Raw genomic sequence first — 21,815 nt, 5'->3', positions numbered from 1 at the left:
AGTTTTAAAGTTCGAGGTTTCAATTCGCGACGCAACCATCGGTCCCGCATTTGCCCCATTTCTGGCGGGAAAGGCGGAATGTGCTACCGAAGACAGGACTACGTACAACACAGGAATTACAGATAAGATGTTGTAATTGATTCCATTCTCCTGAAACTTAAAAAGAACACCCCTTAAAAATTGGAGAGCAAGAGACAGGCAAAACACCCTAAAAGAAAATATCATGATCGTTGTCCTACTCCAAACCCTCTGTAAAAGGAAACACCCCCACCCATTCCCATCTCAATGTCTTTTACTCAACAGTGACCGATTTGGCCAGGTTGCGGGGGAAGTCCACGTTCAATCCCTCACCAACAGCCAGCCAGTAAGAGATGAGCTGCAAAGGAATCACGTTCAAGAGACCCTGGAGGCAATCCACAGTCTTAGGGACAACAATCTTCTCGGTCAATGCAGATGAGAACTCAGGGTCATCCTGGTTGCAGATCACAATGGGACGGCCACCGCGGGCAATGACTAGACGTTCATTCGTTAGGGTCTGGGATCAAAATAGAAATTAATAGAGTCATCACTCACCTTGTTGATAGGCGTTCAGAGACTTGGTGAACAGGTTGTCACGAGTAAGGATCATAATGATAGGCAGGTTCTCGTCGACCAAGGCCAAGACGCCGTGCTTCAATTCACCAGACATAACAGCCTCACAATGAAGGTAAGATATCTCCTTGATCTTAAGCGCACCTATATAACATTTGTTAGCATCGCTTTGGAATCCACCAAAAAAAAAAAAAAAAAAAAAAAAAAAAAAAAGAAGTGAGGAAAAGGAAACACTCACCCTCGAGGGCAGTAGGGAACTGGGCACCACGGCCCAACAGAAGCAGACTTTTCTGGTCCTTGAAGAACTTGGCGCACATCTCCTTGATGGGCTCGTTGAGCTTCAAGATCTCCCGGAACTGCTCCGAAACCTTGCCGAGACCCTCGACAATCTCCTCCCGTCTCTTTTGCTTGGAGGCACGGTCCTCACTGAGGGACAAGGCAAACATGACCATGGCAACGAACTGAGAAGTGTAGGCCTTGGTAGAAGCCACACCAATCTCAGGACCAGCGTTAATGTGAACACCACAGTGAGTGAGAAGAGAGATCGAGGATCCAACAACGTTCACGATACCCACAGTCAGGGCACCACGCTCCAGACAGTAGCGCAGGGCCATCAGCGAGTCTGCAGTCTCACCGGACTGGGAAACAAACACACAGGTATCATCACGGAAGACCGGCGCCTGGCGATCAAGGAAGTCGGAGGCCAGCTCGACGGCAATGGGAATCTCTGTCAGTTCCTCAAACACTCCACGCACGGCCATACATGAATGGTAGCTGGTACCGCACGCAATGAAAATGATGCGACGGCAGCGACGAATTGTGGAAATGTATTGACGGAGACCACCCAGCGTGACCTTCTTGTTGACGGCATCCAAGCGGCCACGCATGGTGTTGACCACTGACTCTGGCTGCTCGAAGATCTCCTTCTGCATGAAGTGGTCAAACTTGCCCTTCATGATCTCCTGCAGCTCCAACTCAATGGTCTGAATGGCGCGGACATTGGAAGTACCATCATCCTTGCTTAGGCGGTGGATGTTCAGTTGGCCTTCATGGATATGGGCAATGTCATCATCTTCCAGATATAGCACCTTCTTGGTGTGCTCCACGATAGCGGAAGGGTCTGAGGAGAGGAAGAATTCGGCGGGCTGGGGGATACCGTCATCGGAGAGGAAAGCCCGCGACTGGGAGCGGTGCAGGAGGGACTTGTCTGGGGGAGCTAGGAGGCTGGTGGCAGACTTCTTGATTGCGGCATTCTGGGAGGCCTGCTCCGCAGGAAGAGCACCCTCTTCCGAAAATTCCACATCGACAAAGTCCACCTTCATCTTCTTCGAGGTTCTCACACCAATGACCAATGGTGAACCCTTGCGGGCAGCAATGACCTCATGGGGGTAGTGGACGGACTTGAGCAACAGACCGAAAGCACCTTCGAGCTCCTTGATGACGGCCTTGGCCAAAACAGTGAAGTCAATATCGGGGTGTTGGTCATAGAGGTATTTAGCGAGCTTGGCGATACATTCAGTATCCGTCTCAGTCTCGAAGCGGAAGCCCTTGGACTCTAGCAGGGCCTTTAATTCCTTGTAGTTGGTAATAATTCCATTGTGAACCACGGCGAATTCCCAGGTCTGATCGGATCTGCCCGGTAAGAAAAAAGAAGGGGGGGTTAGTCAATTTCATCAGGAAGAGAGGTTTGACTTTTCTTAGGGGGGACGTGGTTAAAACATCAGATTCAACTTACCGGTGGGGGTGGCAGTTCTGGCGGGAGGGGGTGCCGTGGGTGGCCCAACGGGTGTGAGAAATACCGGCATGCGATTCAAAGGTCTTGGTCATGTCGGGCTTGCTCTCGGCAATGAGCTCCCGCAACTTGGCGACCTTTCCTACCTCCTTGAAGGCGCAAACCTCGTTCTTCTTGTCACCATCCACGGCCATACCGGCCGAATCGTAACCCCGGTACTCCAGGCGGGACAACCCTGGAGAGATTTGTTAGCTAAGTAAAGGAGGTGGGGTTGACATAGAATTGGTGCCACTTACCATTGAGAAGAGTATTGATAATGAACTCACGATCCCGCTCGACGAGGTAGTTAATGTAGCCAAAGATTCCACTAGAAGTTGTGAGCAATGATTTCTCGAGAGGGGGAAGGCCACATACCACATGATGGGCAAAGTAGTACAGAGAGGAAGAAATAAGATTAAGAAGCTGTAAGGTAAGGTGGGTGTAGATGTGTGTGTATGTGTGTGTGTGTAGAGAGAGGTAGGAGTAGAGGAGAATTGGGAATTAGAAAGTTGGCAGGGAAGCTGGAAATTCGTATTTATAGAGGGGGACAAGGGAGGGGCGGTATGATTATTATTAGCTTATTTATTATTTTGCACTCCACCGTAGGGAAGCTACTGGGCCAATGCGCTCGATGTCTCACTCCAGGCTTTTCCATGGAATGGCTTGGCTCCACTCTTGTTTACCATATATCAGGGGAGGAAATGGACAGAAAAAGAAAGACAAACAGACATATGGAAAATCAGTGATTACTCGGCCAAATGAAAATAATAATTATTAAGAAAAAACCAATTCATGATCAGTTCATTCTCCAGCTGTTATTGTTCGGAGTGGGGAAACAGATCGAAGTTCATTTTTGTGGTGTTTCGGCTTCCGTCTCCTCCCCCCCCCCGGCAACACACCTTGATGGCGGTCGGTACCTGAAAGTGAATACATACATGTCAGGCTTAGGGTACCAAAAGATTTTAGATGATCAATTAAAACAATAATGCCCCTATATTCTTTCTGAGCACCAGTTGTACGATTCTTCATGGATCGGTGGATCATATGCACTAAAAAAAACATAACATAAGTAGCTCGGGACCCATCCCAGGTCTCAGAGCTACCCGTAACGATACTATTTTTACCATGCTGAGCCCCATCGCCACACTTGGCCGTGGCGTATGGTACCTGGAGTTAAATTTCTTATTGCTCCCTTTTTTATTTTTGGTTCTGCTTGTCAACTTAATCATTCATTATCGAAATGATGGTTTATGGGTCAAATATCCGGGTACGTATGATATGTCTATTATCAAAAATTTACCCCCTCAAGAACTAGGAAGGAGGAACTTGCCCCAAACAGATGATATTTCTCCCGTATTGTTTGAAGACGCATACATACAGTTAGGTACATGATATATGCACTGGGATGAGGCGTATGAAATGTACTATCTTGTACGAATACGTGTGAAATACTAGGTTCAGTACTGGATCTGAGATCACGCTTGTTGTCATTCCACGTGACCTTTTCTTTTTGTCCCTGCATTTCTCACCGCCTAACAATCATCTTCAATTACATCCCCACTCGTTGACCGCTTCCCCATTCGGTCGCGTTTCGCTCCTTGCAAAACTCTCGGGCTCGCGCGAGACCACTTCAGACGTTGTCCGTTGCTCCACCAGAGTCGCTCCCGGGTCTTGTTTTCTCCTTGTTGCTCCACAGCTGTTTCCTTTGCGACTCTCTAGCTCTTCCATCGTCAAGGATGCTGCTTGGTGATCGCGCGGTCGTCTTAGGCGTGTAGCCACCTCTCATCATGTCACGCGCCTCGGCCGGTTTTGCGGACTTCTTTCCCACGGCTCCGTCGGTCCTGCAGCAGAAGCGCTTCAGGTCAGGGGACCGCCGAGGGAAAGGTCCAGATGTTCCGGAGGCGACTGCTACTCTTACAGTCTCCTCCGCTTCTCCCGGTGGGGCATCTGATATGCCGGCTGCGGAGCGATACACGACCCAACCAGCCTCTGACATCCAAGGAAGTGAATGTACTGCACCAGGAGAAGCGAATGCAATATTGCCCCCGCCAATTGCCACCGTCTGTCCACCTATCGATACCTTGACGCCTCTCACCAACGTGGAATCATCTCCACCTTGCAAAGCGACGAGCCCGCAGCCGAAGATAGCGGAGGGGAAGACCTCAGAAAGCAGTGACAAGCCCAGCGAGGACCCGATTAAAGCCTCCCTGACTCCCATCCATACACCTCCAACCGGCCAACCTCAAATTCGCCCGGAAAACGTGGTCAAGGGTCATCGGGTGGTCTACGATCCTGAACTCGAAAAACGTTCGTCAAAAGACAAACGACGGAAACTTGAGTATATGGAGATTCTTGCCAATAACCAAGCCACTCCGGCTGATCCCCGTCTGGCCATCTCTAACTACCCCCGGGGATCCTGTGGGCCAAAGCGCAAATGTCGAATTGCCCCGTACATCTTGAAGCCATGGCCGTACGACGCCGCAACCAACGTCGGCCCTGGTCCTCCCATACAGGTGGTGGTCTGGAACTTCGATCCCCTGACCCCGGTCGCTCCCATCAGTGCTCTCTTCTCAAGCTTTGGTGAGATTGCGGAGATAAACAACCGCACCAACCCCATTACAGGTCGATTTCTTGGCATCTGCTCTGTCAAATACAAAGACAGCCCAGCGTTTCGTGGTGGTAAACCCGTCTCGGCATCTAGTGCGGCAAGGCGCGCGTACTATGAATGCAAGAAGGAACAACGCATTGGGACTCGAAGGATTCGGGTTGATATGGATCGCGAGGGAGTCAATTCTGAGCGCATGGCCGCAAAAGAGATAGAGTCACAGCGCTTGGCTTCCCAACCCATCGTCACGCTCGAAACAAAGGTGGACTCCAAGAAGAATGAACCCCCTCCGACAGCGCCGAAAGGTCCCTCTGGGAGGTCCGCCCTTCGTCCCGGGGTCGCTATTCCCCGGGGGCCGAACATTCCTTCGGGGCCCAGCGGGCCACAATCTCTGGTCGAAGAGACACCCGTGTTGAATCAGATCAAACGTGATCCTTACATATTCATAGCGCATTGTTATGTTCCAGTCCTCAGTTCTACTCTCCCACATTTGAGTAAACGACTCAAGTTGTTTGGCTACAAAACCATTCGCTGTGACAAGACCGGCTACTACATCATCTTTGAGAACTCCCGGCGCGGCGAGGAGGAAACAGAGCGTTGCTTTCGATTATGCCACATGCAGCCTTTGTTCACCTACATCATGAACATGGAAAGTCAGCCTTACGGGAACCCCAATCACGTTCGCAGCCCAAGTCCGGAACGCCTCCGAGCCGAAGAACAAGAGAAGGCCCAGAAGGCTAGACTCAAGAAAGAGGCTGAGCTGGACATCGAAGAGGAAAAGAAATATCGGGCTGCCAACTTGGATCCCTGCCGGGAAGTGTTGTCTATCATCATTCGAGATCTTAGAGACAAACTTCTCGAGGATGTCAAGTCGCGCGTTGCTGCTCCGGCCCTGTATGATTATCTCGATCCCAGTAAGCATGCTGCCAGGAGGGAAAGATTGGGGATTCCTGGTCCAGAGGGCACGAAGCAGCTGGCTTTCCGAATCGGCGCGGATAGTACTCTAGGGACTCCAGACTCACGGTCTGAGTTGTCCCATGGACAAGACCCATTCCGGACCACCAACCTCAGTGTGCTGGCCCTACCACGCATTCGCAAAGCCCATCGGTCCGACCGGGCTGGAGCTGCATTTGTGGATGAGCGGCGCCGACAGCCTCTTCGAAAAAGAGAAATTCGACCTTTGTATCATCGCCTGCAGGAATTGCATGACGACGAGGATTCAGACGACGAGCAACGCACACCGCTCACTCGAGATACTGACGAGAGAAGCAGCCGTCCAGCGAGTCGAGCAAGCTCTGTATCGGCATCTGAACCAGACGAGCAATACCAATCGGATGCAGTGGGGTCGTTTGCCGAGAGTAGCGCCCAAGTAGCTGATGAAACGGACGAAACAGAAAAAACCAGCGACGGATTCGTCCATGACTTGGAAGCGCTGTCTTCTTCCACGCTGAAAAGAAAGCGAATCCCCAGAGAGACCGATGCACGCAAGCGTCAACGACAAGATGATGAGCTTTCCAGCATTGAGCCGGAGCGGGCGATTGCAGGCGACACTACTGGGTCTTCTACTGCAATCAAGACTGATTCTCATATTGCATTACCGATGCATGATGAACCCATCAAGGAACAAGACGCCGACCTTGTTCCAGAAGAAACCGTCCCTGACGATACTTCAGATGAAGATGATACCTGGGAACCCAAGGCCATTGACAAACCTGGGGCTGAGATTCAATGGGGAGTATCTAAACATGAACCACGCGCGACAGTGGAAGATGATGAAGCAATCATCTTGGACTTGGATGGTTGGCAGCGCTTGGTCAAGGATGAGGAAGATATGCGGTTCCTGCAGGAAATGTTGCTCGATCAGGTTGCATCCAATGTCGGGAATCTTGCAGCATGGGCTTGGCGACAAAAGGAGATCAAGGCTCTCAATCAGCGAGAGCCCAGAGGACCAACTCGCGATGCGATTGGCATCACTGGCTACTATGTCTTCAACCCGACAGGCGCTGCCCGGACCGAAGGTCGAAAGAAAATTCTGGAGTCGGAGAAATCAAAATATCTGCCTCATAGGATTAAGGTCCAGAAAGCCCGCGAGGAACGCGAGGCGAAAGCCAAGGCTGATCCTCAAGCTGCTGCTGCTGAAGCTGCGAGAATTGCCGCTGCAAAGACCATCTCCAAATCAACTTCACGATCAACTCGCGTCAACAATCGCCGACTCATCGCGGACATCAATGCACAGAAGCAAGCTCTTCCCACTTCCAGTGGTGAGGGCGACGTTCTTCGATTCAATCAACTGAAGAAACGCAAGAAGCCAGTTCGCTTTGCTCGATCTGCCATTCACAACTGGGGCTTGTATGCAGAGGAGGATATTTCAGCGAATGACATGATCATTGAATACGTGGGTGAGAAAGTCCGGCAGCAGGTCGCCGACATGAGAGAAAGACGATATCTCAAGAGTGGAATCGGCAGCAGTTATCTCTTCCGAATTGATGAGAACACGGTCATTGATGCCACCAAACGAGGTGGTATCGCACGTTTTATCAATCATAGCTGCACTCCCAATTGCACCGCTAAAATCATCAAAGTCGATGGGAGTAAGCGGATCGTGATCTATGCACTTCGGGATATTGAACGAGGTACGCACTACGTAGATGTCATTCCCCGGTCTTTTTTATCTCTTCTTGCTCTCTAGTGTTGGAATACACTGCTAATTACTTGACTAGATGAGGAGCTCACGTACGACTACAAATTTGAACGAGAATGGGGCAGTGACGACCGTATTCCTTGTCTTTGCGGCTCAACTGGCTGCAAAGGATTCCTCAATTAGGAGATCTTACAACCACAGGACCAGGTTCTTTTCTTATCTTTACGGCGTTGGTTTGGTTGGTGTTTGAAACGGGGGCACCCGGGCAGTTTTTTTTTCTCTTCAAAAAACCAACCCAGTCGTGATTCGAAGCGTGATTCGAAGCGTGACTCAAAACCCTTTTGTACAATACTTTAGATTTTAGGAACTTCTTATGGCATTTATCTTCCACAATTCAAAATGCTCTTATGGTTCTCATACTCATCAGATCCTGCGACTCTCATTATTGAAGCCGGTGCTGATTAACTCATGACTCCTGGTTATGACCTCGGGAGACAGCGAACTCTTTCGGGGTATCGATGTAGTTCATAATAAATGAAAGCGGTTTTGGGCGAGGGCCTTTCGCTTTTCTATTTTTTGCTTCTGAGTGGGGTATCAAAGGATTGGCTGGTAGATTGGCCATGTCGTATCAAGACTCAGACTGCATATCACCATGAGTATTTACAATGAAGTCAAGGAAAGATAGGGTCCTACCTAGGTGGCTTGGGAGAAGGAAATTGGCGATTCCCTCCTTTATCACGTACTCATGCCCACAGTTCCCACAGATCAGTTTGCCCTCCATGACTTGGGTTTCTAACAGCAGTCGGTGCAGGTCTTTCAAGGTCTGTTCGTCACCGAGTGCCTGGCCTTCTGGTTTAGACTCTGGTAGACTAGGAAATCCGAGCTACAATCAAGATGTCAGCGAGCTTCCCTCTAGAGCATCCTTTCTTGGAGCAGAATACCTCATTCGCTGTCACTCGAAGTCCCTCCCAATCAATGCGGGGAATCACATTTCGAATGAACTCTGGCTGGAATTCGAGCTCCTGCATCTCCAGCTCGGCATCGTGAAAGTGCAAAGGAAAAGAACTCAGGGATGTCTTGCATTCCTTGACTGCACAGGTCACGAAATTCGCGGTGATGACCTTCATATTTCCGTTGTCTGATCGGCGTGCTTCCCGGAGGTTGTTTGACGGTGCTTGAGATTGGGTTTTATACCGACGGTTGATGACGACCAGCCAAGGGAGTGTTTCCAGTCTTTCTGTAAGAAGTCTATACGATCAAATAACTGGAGCTTGCTACAATGGCAGTCGGATAGGATATTGACGTATAAGTTGATCAAGCGCAGACAGAAAAAAAAAACCCCACCGCCCCCACTTAGGTCAGGTGATCTTATCGTTAACATATCTACAGACTCACAAGTGTAGAGCTTCAAGCAGGTAGATGTGAATTCAGGGATCAAGAAGTTATCAAAGAGCATTTGGTGGGTTGTGAAATTCTGAGGGATCCTGAATGCATACTGCAAATATATAGAAAGAAAAGGCTGAGAGAAGCTTCGAAAAGGGGGAAGGGAAGAGGCAAGACCGTGAACGCAAGCCGACCATGTCCAAAGTGCTTCAAGCGCTATTTCCTGCCAAATTGATCGGTGCTCGGGGGCCTTGCCCTTGTCAAGTGTTCTCCGTTAAGGATTTCTGGACCTACTTTTTCTCGAACCAGGCGCCTAGCCCCGATGACTAGATTCATGATTTGATCTGCACGTCCACCAAATCAAGATCTGCAATATCGTAGTCGCCAAGACAAGTACTGGGGTCTAAAAGATCTCCGTCAAATACAAGAGATACCTCTTGATCCGCTGAGAGTTGCTGATTATCTCGAAATACGGATATAAGTTTAGACACCCGTGTCTTGGGTCTTGCCTTGATCTTCAAGTCGCTCAGCCCGGGGCTGCGGAAAGTCAATTTCATCGGTTCATTTTCCTGATTTGGTTGATTGCTGGGGCTCAATGGAGATGGAGATGGTTGGCCCACCTCCGAAGAAGAGCGAGACCGGCTGAGCAGAAGAGGGTCGTCTGTCACGGCCTTTATATGAATTCGCAATTCTTTTGGGCCTGTAAGAAGATCATCATGCATTTGCAAAGACGTCTGGCTGTCAATTTCTGTTTTGATTCCCAAGGTCCTGCATGTTGTCACATCAAATAGCCGTCGATCTCGCCAGGTTAGATAAACAGGTGAATTTGCCCCCGTTGTGAGTCCTTGCCGTTTGCACCATTCTAAACGCACTTCCCGAAGCCCCTGCGACATTTTTCGGTGGACGAGCAGCGGTTTGGTGTTTGGGATTTCAGAAGTGATGAGAATCTGCACGACTGGATCTTCCGCTGGGCGTTCGGATGGCTTGAGGAGCTGGGGGGACTTGCGGAGCGAAGATAAAGCTGAACAAGTGTTGCCATTACCTCCGGCAGCTGAGTGAGCTGCGGAATTGGCCGGTGCAGGCTGGTCTGCATAGTTCATTGGCAGGGTGTATGTAGAGCAACGATCCGATATATTTGAAGTAAGTACTCTGGAGTATCCATGCTCTTCATGGTGCGGTGTCACTGGCGCATTGGGTAACTCTTCGGGGCAAGCCGAAAGTGAGAGATCTTCTTTTAGATTGTCCTGTTCGTCAAGTGGCACAGAAGAAGCAGTAACTGCATCCTTGTTTTGTTCGCGCGATAGGCGAGGGCGCTTGACGCGCTCAGTTACTTCATTGTGGATAATGCTGCTGTTTTCATCTGCTTCCGGGGGATTCTTAGGTTTTTTGTGTGCCTCTCGATTCGCCGCGATAATATCGGAGTAGGTTTGTTCAGACCGTCGATAGAATTCATTGGTAGTGCCGCCTCCTTTGGCTGCCCATGAGGGCTTGTTAAAGAAGGATCGCATCTTTACCGAGAACCAACGTCATCCAAGGCTTTGCAAAGTGAGAAGGGCATGAAGACGAGCGTGATCAGACTTGCAAAAGTTCCAAGGCTCAGGCGGGGAGCTTGAGACGATCCCTCTCACCGCTTTCGTGGGGCTTTTCCGGTGCGACTAGAAGGTGACGATGTAATAATACCTTGTCTCTTGAACACTCCGCTTCGCTGTATGTCAATCCTGAGCTCACTCTCCTAGCTTCCCAACTGATACCTTGAATGATAGTTTACCCACAGTCGTCATGGAGAACGGTTCAACCTCCGAGGGGAAGGATCCATCAGCCTTCCTCGGCGAGATTATCGGCGCTCCGGTCATCGTGAAACTCAACTCCGGCGTGGTTTACAAGGGTATTTACCTTTCCGCTCCCCTCTGCCTCCATCTTTAAAGGCCGGATTTTCCTAACTTTTTTTCCAGGGGAGCTTCAGTCTGTGGATGGCTATATGAACATTGCGCTTGAAAAGACCGAGGAGTTTGTAAACGGAAAGCTGCGCCGCAACTATGGCGATGCTTTCGTACGAGGAAACAATGGTTCGAGATCATCATCCCCAGTCCTTTCATGTTGCAAATCTCACTGAAAGAAATAGTGCTCTACATCTCTGCGAGTTAAATGGGGTTGGATCAATTACCTCTTCGGGTCCACGGAAGAGGCTGGTTGTCCAAGAAATATCAGCATCACGTCACGCTCCGGTAACGCTATATCTGTTGCTTCCAGCTCATTGCATATCTGTTATGAGGCCTATCTCCATAACTGGATGTCAAAATCATCTATGCCTTTCCTCTTAATAATGAAACTCCTCTGACTGTCCCTAATCTATCCATTTTTCTGCGACTCCCTTCCCACCGCTTGAATGTGAAAAGTCTCCCGCAGTGTGTTAATGACTTTCCTGCGACATACAATGAGAATCTCGAGGCCCTGATGACATGAGGCCCACAGAAAATGATATGCTCGGCTTTGTGATCTATGGGATGTCAAATATTGGCCCCCTCATTTTGCGCGGGGAGAGATAGTATTCATATGGACTCAAAATATATGACTAGAGTCTTAGGGCCGCAATTGGATTTTGGCTTTCCGCTTTGCCCCTTGATTCAAATATCCTAAACTTTGGACCATGTATGGTGTATCCTGGAAGAAGTCGAGAGTAGAGAACTCCGTCAGTGGACTGGTTAGGTAAGCCTCAGACAAGCCTTCCGACAGAGATCTGAGCAAGACAAAAAAACCCCTCAACAACCCCCGCACCATCCAGAAAAAAAGTCATCATGCTCCAGGCAATTAAATACAACCAGGGTAACCTGGAAATCCTCGATCAGCTACAGCTACCATTTGTGGAAAAATATATCTCCATTCAGTCTGCAGAGGATGGTTGGAATGCCATTAAGGAGATGAAGGTGCGAGGCGCCCCCGCCATTGCTATCGTGGCGATGCTCGCTCTGTCTTCGGAACTCTATTTGCTTCGCACAGCGGGTAAAATTGCCGAGTCACCAGAGGAGACACGAAGCTTAATCGTGGCGAAGTTGGATTATCTGGTGACGAGCCGGCCTACCGCCGTCAACCTGAGCGACGCTGCTCACAAATTGGAAACTCTTGTGACAACCCAGGCAATGCAACCGGGGGCCACTGGTCCCACAGTAGTCGCTTCATTCATTCGAGCCGCCGAGGACATGCTGGGAAAGGATCTGGAGGATAACCAACGCATTGGACATCACGGGGCGGAATGGATCATGGCCAATGCCACCAAGACCGACACTGTCTCAGTTCTCACCCACTGCAACACCGGGTAGGTATGACTGTTGCTATATGCATTCTTCTGACTAACGACGATAAAATTAGGTCCCTGGCCACCTCTGGATATGGCACTGCGTTAGGGGTGATCCGCTCGCTGTCGTCCAGGAATGTGCTACGACATGCCTACTGTACAGAGACAAGACCTTACAATCAAGGATCTCGTTTAACGGCATTTGAATTGGTTCATGATCGTATTCCTGCCACGTTGATCACGGACTCTATGGCGGCCGCATTGCTGGCTGATGCAAGCGCAGGGGTGGGTGCTATTGTGGTCGGAGCAGACCGAGTTGCAGCCAACGGAGATACGGCCAATAAGATTGGCACATATGGGTTGGCTGTTTTGGCCAAGCATCATGGTGTCAAGTTCCTGGTGGCCGCACCCCTTACAACCATCGACATGGCAACAAGGTCCGGGAGTGATATTATCATCGAACAACGCCCAGAGACTGAGGTAACAAGTATCAAGGGCCCTAGAGACGGGGCTGAGGCTGCAGGTAGTATGGTCTTAGATACCGTCCGTATCGCTGCACCAGGTATTGGCGTCTGGAATCCTGCATTTGATATAACTCCTGCGGCTTTGATAGATGGGATCATCACAGAAGTTGGCGTGGTCGAGAAAGGCCCTGCTGGCCAGTTCAATATGGCCATCCTGTTCAACGATTCAACCTCTCGGGTTTGAGATGACCATCTTCGCCGTTCGTAGTCCCATGTTCTTTTGTGGCAAGATCCTGTGGCGTTTCTTTTCCTTCGAAAGCGGCCAGGAGCTCATCCATTTTGCATTCAAGGGCATCGAGGTGGTTTTCCAATGCCGTTGCTGTCATTTCACCTCTAGTGTCGAAACGTTAGGCAATCTTTCATCATGGCCATAATAATAACGTGTTGATATACTTAGAGATTTCTGCAAGTGCCTACCGAAGGTCAGTATATTGCAGCACTGGAGGCGTTATAGTTAAGATCAGAGGCTATGTCATGATAAAACCTCAAGTATAGTAAAATAATATATATGTGGGAAAATCAGTTCCTACCTTAGCAAGTTCTAGATCGGGCGTATTAATTGCAGACATGGTCGGTGTCGGTGGTCATATCAAGTGGTAATAAGGCCTTAGGGGTTAGCTTAGCCATGCGCGGGGTTTTGACCTACAAAGCGGTGGCCGGTTATTCTATTTCGGAATATCACGTGTAGTCTTAGCCTGCCGCCTGCGGATGGTGGTAATAGATAACGTAAGCGATCTAGGTGACCATGACTAGTTGCCAACTAATATAATTCATAGGCGAGCGGGACACCCTAACATTCATAGTAAATTTTCTATAATTGGGGTCCTAGAGAGGTCTGAGAGGATAAAGATAAGAGTGATGATGGAGAAGCAGCGTATTAGGTACGCCACAGGGGAATTGGTAATTTGGTACTAATATAGTGATTATATTTATAAACGCTAAAAAAAATTGATACATCTCTGGGGCTTTTATGCCCTTATAATCTTACTACTAGGCTTCTATATTCGTGCTGTAAGCAAATATGGTTTGTATATTAGTAAGAACGTATATAGATAGTATCATAGTAACAAGGCTTGATAAGAACTAAATACTCAATTCTTGAGGATAATGATTGGTTGTAGCTTAAGATATATAAGCTTTAATCATATTTTGTATTATTTCTCAACCGAACTACCTAGTATTTACTAGTGGATCCTATAATAACTAAAATACTAACTATAGAATGATGTTATGTCCCACATAAGAAGAAGGACTCCCGCAGCACAACAGCAGTGCTGCCATAAGCGGAAATGAAGATAAGCGCCAAGAGACTAAGGCAAAGACGCAGCATGAACAGAACAACTGCATAAAGCCTACACAAGGCCTACAGCATAAGATAGATCTAGACTAGCATATTTACTTATGGATATTATCTAAGACTCGCACTTAAATAGAAGCGCGGGGCAGAACTCAGGAGTTCCCCAGCGATTATATTACAATCAATCCAGACCTCCAGTTCCACATATTACCTCCGCAGTATATTTGCACTATCACTCTTATCCATAACACCCCTAGAACAGCACCACTGTTCTAATAAATGACTAAAGAAGAATTATAAGAAATATTATAATAATATTACCTCGTACTACTCTAAAGAATAGAGTATTAAAACTTCTAGTTAGTTTATTATAGAGATAGAAATATATAGAATATAAAAAAGAAAGAAAAAGAATAGAGAATATTTCTAAATATTCTAGTAAGCTAATAATAAAAATAGATTATATAAGGGAGATGGAGATATAATATCATAGAGAAGATTTAATTTATCATTTACTTTACTATAAGTCTAAAAAAATATATATAAATCAAGGGGGAATTAAGGCTATCATAATTCTGAGTTACTATATCAAGATTATATAGCTCTAATATTAAGCTTTTATCTATACGATATATCCAAAAATATAAAATCATCTTCTTTTCATAGGACTCTTTAATAAGATTGAAAATATATTAATAAAGTAAAGTTCTAAATATTATATCCTTTCTAAGATAAAAAAAGCTAAAAAGTTTATTTCAACTAATTATTTTATAACTTTGGTAAATATATAGATAATTCATATAAATATTAATATAATCTAATAATACTTTAATAATAAGTAAAATTTACTATTAAGATATACAAAATAGAATTGAATTATATAGAACTCATAGTCTAATATGATTTAACTATTATTTATTTTAGGGAAATTTCAAGAGTAAAATATTATGAAATTTATGAAATATAGTTCTAAAGACTTACTATATTATGTAAAAATATATGAATATTAAGGCAGGAAATTTACTAAATAAAGGAAATTACTATGATTAAAAGATATTCTTTAGGATAAAAATTAGATAACAATAGACTTTAAACCTAGTCTTAAATAATGATTTATATTTAATAACTCTATGATTTAGTTATAATCAAGTAAATATATTTATCTTTCTTTTATATTAGGCCTTAAGAGATGTAAGACTTTAATATATATCTTAATTCCTCTAAAATTAAGATATCAATTATTAATCAAGAGATTATTAAGTTTTCTTTAATAATTAATACAAAATTCAAAATTGTTACTTTTTAACTCTTAGAAGACATAAATTAGAAGAGTTAGAAGTATTATTAGTAAGTAATAAGATACTTATAGATCTATCTAATTTAAATTTGAAAATTATTACAAATCTATTGATAAAGAACTAAAAGCTACTATTTAAATAAATAATAAGTTATGATAATAGATATTACAATATCCAGGTTATAGTTAATCATATAATCGATCTTCTATCAAAATGATCAAGAATTCAAGTTTAAGAGTTTATCTATATAATTAACTTTTGTCTTCTTATTTATAATAAGTAGAAAAGAACTAGAAACCTATTAAAGAATAGAGTCTTTATATTTTCTCCTAGGTACTTACTTTTATCCTTTATTTTTCCTAGAATTCTTCACTTATATATAATGATATTATATAATATTCTCTCCTTGATTTATGTATTTCATTTAATACTTATAGGTATCTTATATTTCATATATATATTTCTTAATTAGTTAGATTTAATCTAAAATTAGTAGGGTAATATATTACTAGTTCTATTGAGAATAAAATAAGATAACTAAGGCTATATAGTTATTTTAAGCTAAATTAGGCCTTTTAGAAAAGAACTAAGATAAAAGAAATAATATAAGGATGAGATTATCCTACTTAAGAGTCACACTAAATTTATAAGATTTATCTTTATCTATATTTATCTTAATAATATACTATGTTCTAATTATTTATCATATTATTATAAGTTTCTTCCTACTCTAATAGCTAAGCTATAAAAGAAGGCTTAATCTTTTACTTATAGTAATTTTCTTAGCCTTAAGAATCTTGAGGGAAAATTAATAGATAAAGATATATATAATTTTATAATATACCTTTCGTTAACTACTTAAGCTCTTTATATAACTAATATATATCTTATATAATAAATATAATTCAAAATCTAAATACTCCAGAAACGTATAATATTTAAGAATTTACTATTAAATTCTTTGTAAAGATAAGTAATGTATATAAACTTATTTTTGATTTTTATTAAGAATATAAAAGGGTAAATATATTATAGTCTTATATTTTAAGTTTCATTATATAGTTAAATTTTTATAGATAATCTAAAAATTAATACTTAAAAATAAATTTACTATTTATTCTATTTATTTTTAAATCTTATAAAGAGAGTTGAATTATAATAGGGACTATAAGTATTTCCCCAGGAGCAGGTCCAGTAGGGTCAACCCAATAAGGAACTTTTAGGAAGGCATGTACCACTTAGTATTAAGCGGGCTCGCTTCAAAAAAGTTTTACTTTAATCCGTGACTATAGAGAAGTATTTTAAGAAGATAAATTGATGATCCATATAGCTTTTTAGTGACGATAGAGGGGTTTAAAAGTTTATATATAAATCTAGAGGACCCACCGAGGTATTCACTAAGCTTTTTGACCCCTTTAATAACCTTTATATATTATTAAAATAATGACTTCTTAGGCTATATCTATAGCTTATTTAAAGAGGAAGATATATTAGTATTTTATAGTACCTTTTGGGGTATATACTAGAATTATAGTGAGTAATACTATACCTAAAAATTTAAATTTTAGTATAAATTTCTAGTAAGATATAGTGGTATAGTGAACTATTTAGTGAATATATATAATTAATAAGGTAGGTAGGCCTAGAAATTAATCTAGAGAAAAACTTTTAACTAGATAGTGTATTCTATTTAGATTTAAGACCTTTTTCCTTTTTCGTTTTTCCTATTTTCTCTATTCTTAAGACTATAAATTATTTAATTTAATAATGAATTTATTCGTTATAGTTATTATATAGATATATAATTATAGTCTAGCTTAATAAGATAATATCAGTATAAGGATTTCTTAAAAAATGTTAGGGTTTACGAGATCTAGTAAAGAGATATAATAGTAAAGTCTAAATAAATAGAAAATGTAATAGTAAGATAGATTCTAAGATCATAAAATCTTTATTATTATATATCTCTTTAATAATAATAAAACTACTAAGGAACTCCTAAGCTCTACCTTATAATTCAATCTAAACTTTATAAATTAGTTAATTCTCTTTAGTAAGATAATAAACTAGTCGATTATCTACCATACTAAATATTAGGTTAGGAGTAGAATAACCTCTATGCTATAAAAGCCTTACTTTTTAGCTCTTTATAGGAGTTATTAAAAAAGCTCTTAGTAAGACTACTATATTAAATCTACTCCTAATTTAGATATTTTGATTTAGATTATAGTATTACTATATATATAAGATTATACTTCTACCCGTTCTTCATACTTAGAATTTAAGAAAAATAGATAAGGAGTATAAAAGATAATATAAAACTTTCATTCAATACAGAAGAAAAAGATATAATATCTTATAAGTTTAAAAAACGTCTAAAGTTATACTTTAATTATCTAAGCTTTTTAGTCTATAATTTAAAATTAGTTTTAAGTTAATTTTTAATTATCTAATAAATTAGATATCAAGAATTAGATTCTTATTATATTACTTTATCTATCTTTAATAAGATATCTAATCTACAATAATTAAAAGTTTTATTTTTAGCTATTCTATCTATTATCAATTTATTACCTAAACTATATGTCCTTTTATTAAGAGATTATTATATTATTCTCTATTCTATAATTTATCTAAAATAATTCTCTTACTCTAAATATCTAATTAATAAAATAAAATATCCCTAGGAGCCTATAGTAACTTTACTAGATTAACATACTATAATAGGCTAGGAGATAATACTAGATTCGCTTGTATATTAATTTATAGATAAGAAGAAAAATAAAAGCTTATATATATCTTTTAAAAAATCACTCTATTTTATTATTAGATAGACTAATCTAAGAAAGGTAATTATTTTCAGGTTTCCATTATTTAAATATAATTAATAACCCACATTAGTTAATCTATATAGATATATATATATAAACATAGTATAATAATACCTAAAATGGTGATATTTATCTTAGCTATTCTAGATAAAAAAAAATTAAATAGATTAGGAAATTAACTAGAAATAAGATAGGTAGTTAAAAGTAAATAGGACAAATATATAGAAGTATAAAAATTAGTATAGTATTTAATAATAATGTTTAGATATATCTCTATAGAGTAGGAAGGAAAGACTAAATTATATAAAAGATTAGCTAGGGTTACTTTATTAAGGTTTATAGAAGATAAAGTAATTAAAAATATTTAGTTATACTATATAAATAAGACTAAAAAATATATCTTATCTATATTAAAAGATATGATTATAAATAATATAATCACTTATTTTTTCTAGTTATTTTATTAAAAAATACTTTCTTATATTTCTATAACGATTTACTTACATAGGAATTCTAGATTAGTTCTTTAATATATAGATAACTTTAATAGATTTAAAATAACTATAGAAAATATTGTAGTAGCTAAGATCCTAGTAATTAGTAATATAGATAAAATCCTTTTATATAAGTTTTCTTTTATCTTAGTATCTTTTTGATATTTAAATATAGATGGATCCTTCTTTTAAATAAAAGATCTACCTTTCTATTATATAAAAGCTTAGATTAATTATTCCTTAAAAAACCTAAAGATAAATATAAATATAGAAGATCTAATAGTAAAAGTAAAATCTCATAGTTATAATGATTCTCCCTATTGTTAATAATCAAGAAAATTATTTAGGTAATATTTTTATCTTTTTCGTTAGCTAGTAATTCTACCAAAAATTAGACTAAAGTTTTCTATAATATCTATAGATATAAATTTCAAATAGTAAGAGTATTATAAAGTAAATTAAAATTACCTTATTATTTAAGAAAGTCAAATTAGCTATTTACGTTAGTTTTTATCAATAAAAGAGAGGAAAGAGAAAATAAAAACTTAATAATTAAGTATAAAAGAACTGAATTAAAAGTTTTAAGAAAAGAAGAGGAAGAGTCTATAAAAGTAAAGGTTAAGTAATTATAAAAAGGTACTAGTTCGAGAATAGATATTAATACCCTCTATATCTAATATACTAGGTAGCTAGTAGTCTCCTCCTATCCTTAAAAGAAGAATATTATATATAAATGACTCAGTAAATAAGTGTGAAAACCTAAGTTTTAGGAGAATAAGGTAAATATAACTAGATATTTATTTAAGTATAGACTACGCTATAATCTATAAATAGGTTATAATCTTAAACCTAACCCTACCTTATCAGGATGAAAATTATAATTTAAACCCCTATTCAAAACCTATCTTAATCTATTTCTATATATAATTTAGGTCTAAGTATATATAACCTAGCTAAATTAATCTTAATTAGATACTACTATTTATATTAATTTAGATATTACTATTATTATTACTCTATTTTATTACTTATATACAAGAAATACTAAGGAATATACTTATATATAGACTTTTCAGTATTAGTAATCATAATTTTATATATATATAAGACGTATAATTATCATATAATTTAAATAGTAGTAGTATACTTACTAAGCCTCCTATCTTAACGTATTTCCTAAGCAACCTAGACGCCCGGTCGGCCTGGATGCCCCATCAACTTCAATTAATTCAAACCAGCATAATTCACCCGAAAAAACGTAATATTGAATATCTAAGCTATTTAATCAAATTTAGACAATGCGTTCTCTTATGACCCTAGATATTACACTTAGAGCATCTTAGTGGCGCCCTAGGTCGTCGTTTTTGTGCTTCTACTTAACTAGTTAGCTAGTTGAATGAAGCTTTAATTTAACTATTTCGATTATTTTAAGCTAGTTCTCGAAGCTCAGCGATAGATAGGCCTTCTAGAGCTAATATCTAGAGCTTAGAACGTGCTTTTTTTAGCTCTTCTTTTTCCGCGCCAGCGCGTAAGAGCTAGTTCTCATGAGCTAGAAAAGCTATCTTTTATATTATAATTTAGCACGCTTTAAATACCTAATCTATAGTAGAATTAACTAGGCTTAGTGGGCTCTTAGAGCGCTTTTATAAGAGCTCCTTAATTAAAGAAGCTTACTTTTAAAGCTACTTATAATTTAATGGTGTCTTAGGCTCCCACGCGCTACTTTAGCTTCCTTAAGATAGTGGTAGTATAGGCGTCTAGAGCTAGATATTAAGCTTTAAAATAACTCGATTTAGGTTATATAGAACTAAACTAGTTACTAAGAAACTATTCTTAATTATTTCTACTTTAAAAGCTTTAATTTAAGTATCTAGAAAGGCGTTTAAAAAGTCTAATTTATTAATATAGTTCTAACCTTACCGCATCATATCCTTAACACACTTTCTATATATACGCTTTAAGATAGTAAAATAACCTATATTAAGAGGCTATAAAAGATATAATAAGTATAGTGGTATATAGATTAGAATTATATGATTTTAAGAGTAAATTTCGTTAAATTTTAGAGTTAGATAGCTTCTATAACTATTAAAAGAACTAGAAGTTAATATATCCCCTTTAACCTTAAGGAAGTTAATAGAATAAAGATCTTTTTAAGCTAGTGAAGTCTAATCTTATCTAAGGTCTATCTATTTAGACTAATCTAGAACTACTAGTCGCCTAGAAGCTTTATCTCTTTAGCCTAGCCTCTAATATAAAGTTTTCTCTTAAAGATAACTATTAAAGGAAGGCTATATCTAGATGCGCCTATATACTTAATCGTGGTGACCTATTTACGATTTCTAGGCTATAAAAGAGAGCGTTAACTATAATATTCTACTCTTATAATAACTTTTATAGTCACTATTAAGCCTATCGCGAACCCTATCTTATTAAAGTTATAGATATTATCTTTATAGATCCTATACTTTAAGGTCGTCTTTTAAACTAGGTTAAACTATTCTATAATGATCTTTAGGTCCTTATACTTTACCTACTTATAATTATAGCGTCTTAAGAACCTTATTTTAAGCTCTAGGTATCGTTTAATATAGTTAGAAACCTAGTTTTTACTAACGGTTTAAATCGGGGTAGTTCTACGTATGGCGAGTAAGAGATTAGCCATTTCTTAGACCATAGAAGGACGTAGTACTACTCTATATATATCTATAGAGATTATCTATTCTTTAAGCGAATTCTCCTTAATTTTAGTTAATTTAAACGATTTTTGACGTAATTTAACGCGGTTATAGACTCTATATATCTAGTTGTGGAGCGTTAATTTAGGTATATTGTATATATATACTACTTCACTAATCGACAATTTTTCCTGCTTTTTCTAAGCCTAGATAGTAAGTAAGATATAACCCTCTTATTCTATCAAGTTTTAACGCTTTTAAGAGCGATCTAGTGGCATAGTGGTTAGTTAAAGAAGATAGGTCTAATTAATTAACGCGTTTTGGTTAGGACGTCTAGGCCAACCAGGCGTCTAGGTTGCTTAGGAAATACGTTAGTTAGCCATACTAAACTATTAAACTATACTAAATTA

The 21,815-nt window shown here is 40.2% G+C and overlaps 6 protein-coding genes across 6 annotated transcripts; 3 read left to right on the top strand and 3 right to left on the bottom strand.

The window, feature by feature from the left end:
* Positions 1–292: 292 nt before the first annotated feature.
* Positions 293–2,742, bottom strand: gfa1 (glutamine--fructose-6-phosphate transaminase (isomerizing) GFA1; the record flags this gene model as incomplete). Its single annotated transcript, XM_057114181.1, has 6 exons — positions 293–513; positions 574–735; positions 830–2,223; positions 2,327–2,558; positions 2,620–2,690; positions 2,738–2,742. The coding sequence occupies 6 exons, from the start codon at positions 2,740–2,742 to the stop codon at positions 293–295; spliced, it is 2,085 nt and encodes a 694-aa protein (XP_056974321.1).
* Positions 2,743–4,149: 1,407 nt separating this feature from the next.
* set1 (histone methyltransferase SET1) lies at positions 4,150–7,791 on the top strand (the record flags this gene model as incomplete). The annotated part of the gene is made up of 2 exons (XM_057114180.1): positions 4,150–7,600; positions 7,688–7,791. 2 exons carry the CDS (start codon positions 4,150–4,152, stop codon positions 7,789–7,791), a joined length of 3,555 nt encoding a protein of 1,184 aa, XP_056974320.1.
* A 452-nt stretch (positions 7,792–8,243) lies between these two features.
* N7484_003759 (RNA methylation protein TRM112) lies at positions 8,244–8,735 on the bottom strand (the record flags this gene model as incomplete). Its single annotated transcript, XM_057114179.1, has 3 exons — positions 8,244–8,248; positions 8,302–8,491; positions 8,550–8,735. 3 exons carry the CDS (start codon positions 8,733–8,735, stop codon positions 8,244–8,246), a joined length of 381 nt encoding a protein of 126 aa, XP_056974319.1.
* Positions 8,736–9,323: 588 nt separating this feature from the next.
* On the bottom strand, positions 9,324–10,499 carry N7484_003758 (small ubiquitin-related modifier domain-containing protein; the record flags this gene model as incomplete). Its single annotated transcript, XM_057114178.1, has 1 exon — positions 9,324–10,499. One exon carries the CDS (start codon positions 10,497–10,499, stop codon positions 9,324–9,326), a length of 1,176 nt encoding a protein of 391 aa, XP_056974318.1.
* A 271-nt stretch (positions 10,500–10,770) lies between these two features.
* N7484_003757 (U4/U6-U5 snRNP complex subunit LSM6) lies at positions 10,771–11,136 on the top strand (the record flags this gene model as incomplete). The annotated part of the gene is made up of 3 exons (XM_057114177.1): positions 10,771–10,876; positions 10,944–11,057; positions 11,114–11,136. The coding sequence occupies 3 exons, from the start codon at positions 10,771–10,773 to the stop codon at positions 11,134–11,136; spliced, it is 243 nt and encodes an 80-aa protein (XP_056974317.1).
* Positions 11,137–11,786: 650 nt separating this feature from the next.
* N7484_003756 (S-methyl-5-thioribose-1-phosphate isomerase) lies at positions 11,787–12,991 on the top strand (the record flags this gene model as incomplete). The annotated part of the gene is made up of 2 exons (XM_057114176.1): positions 11,787–12,304; positions 12,358–12,991. 2 exons carry the CDS (start codon positions 11,787–11,789, stop codon positions 12,989–12,991), a joined length of 1,152 nt encoding a protein of 383 aa, XP_056974316.1.
* Positions 12,992–21,815: the final 8,824 nt, after the last annotated feature.

Source organism: Penicillium longicatenatum (assembly GCF_028827895.1).
Source record: "Penicillium longicatenatum strain IBT 33135 chromosome Unknown contig_2_segment0_segment0, whole genome shotgun sequence".
Classification (NCBI taxonomy): domain Eukaryota; kingdom Fungi; phylum Ascomycota; class Eurotiomycetes; order Eurotiales; family Aspergillaceae; genus Penicillium; species Penicillium longicatenatum.
This window is presented reverse-complemented; position numbering and strand designations above follow the sequence as displayed.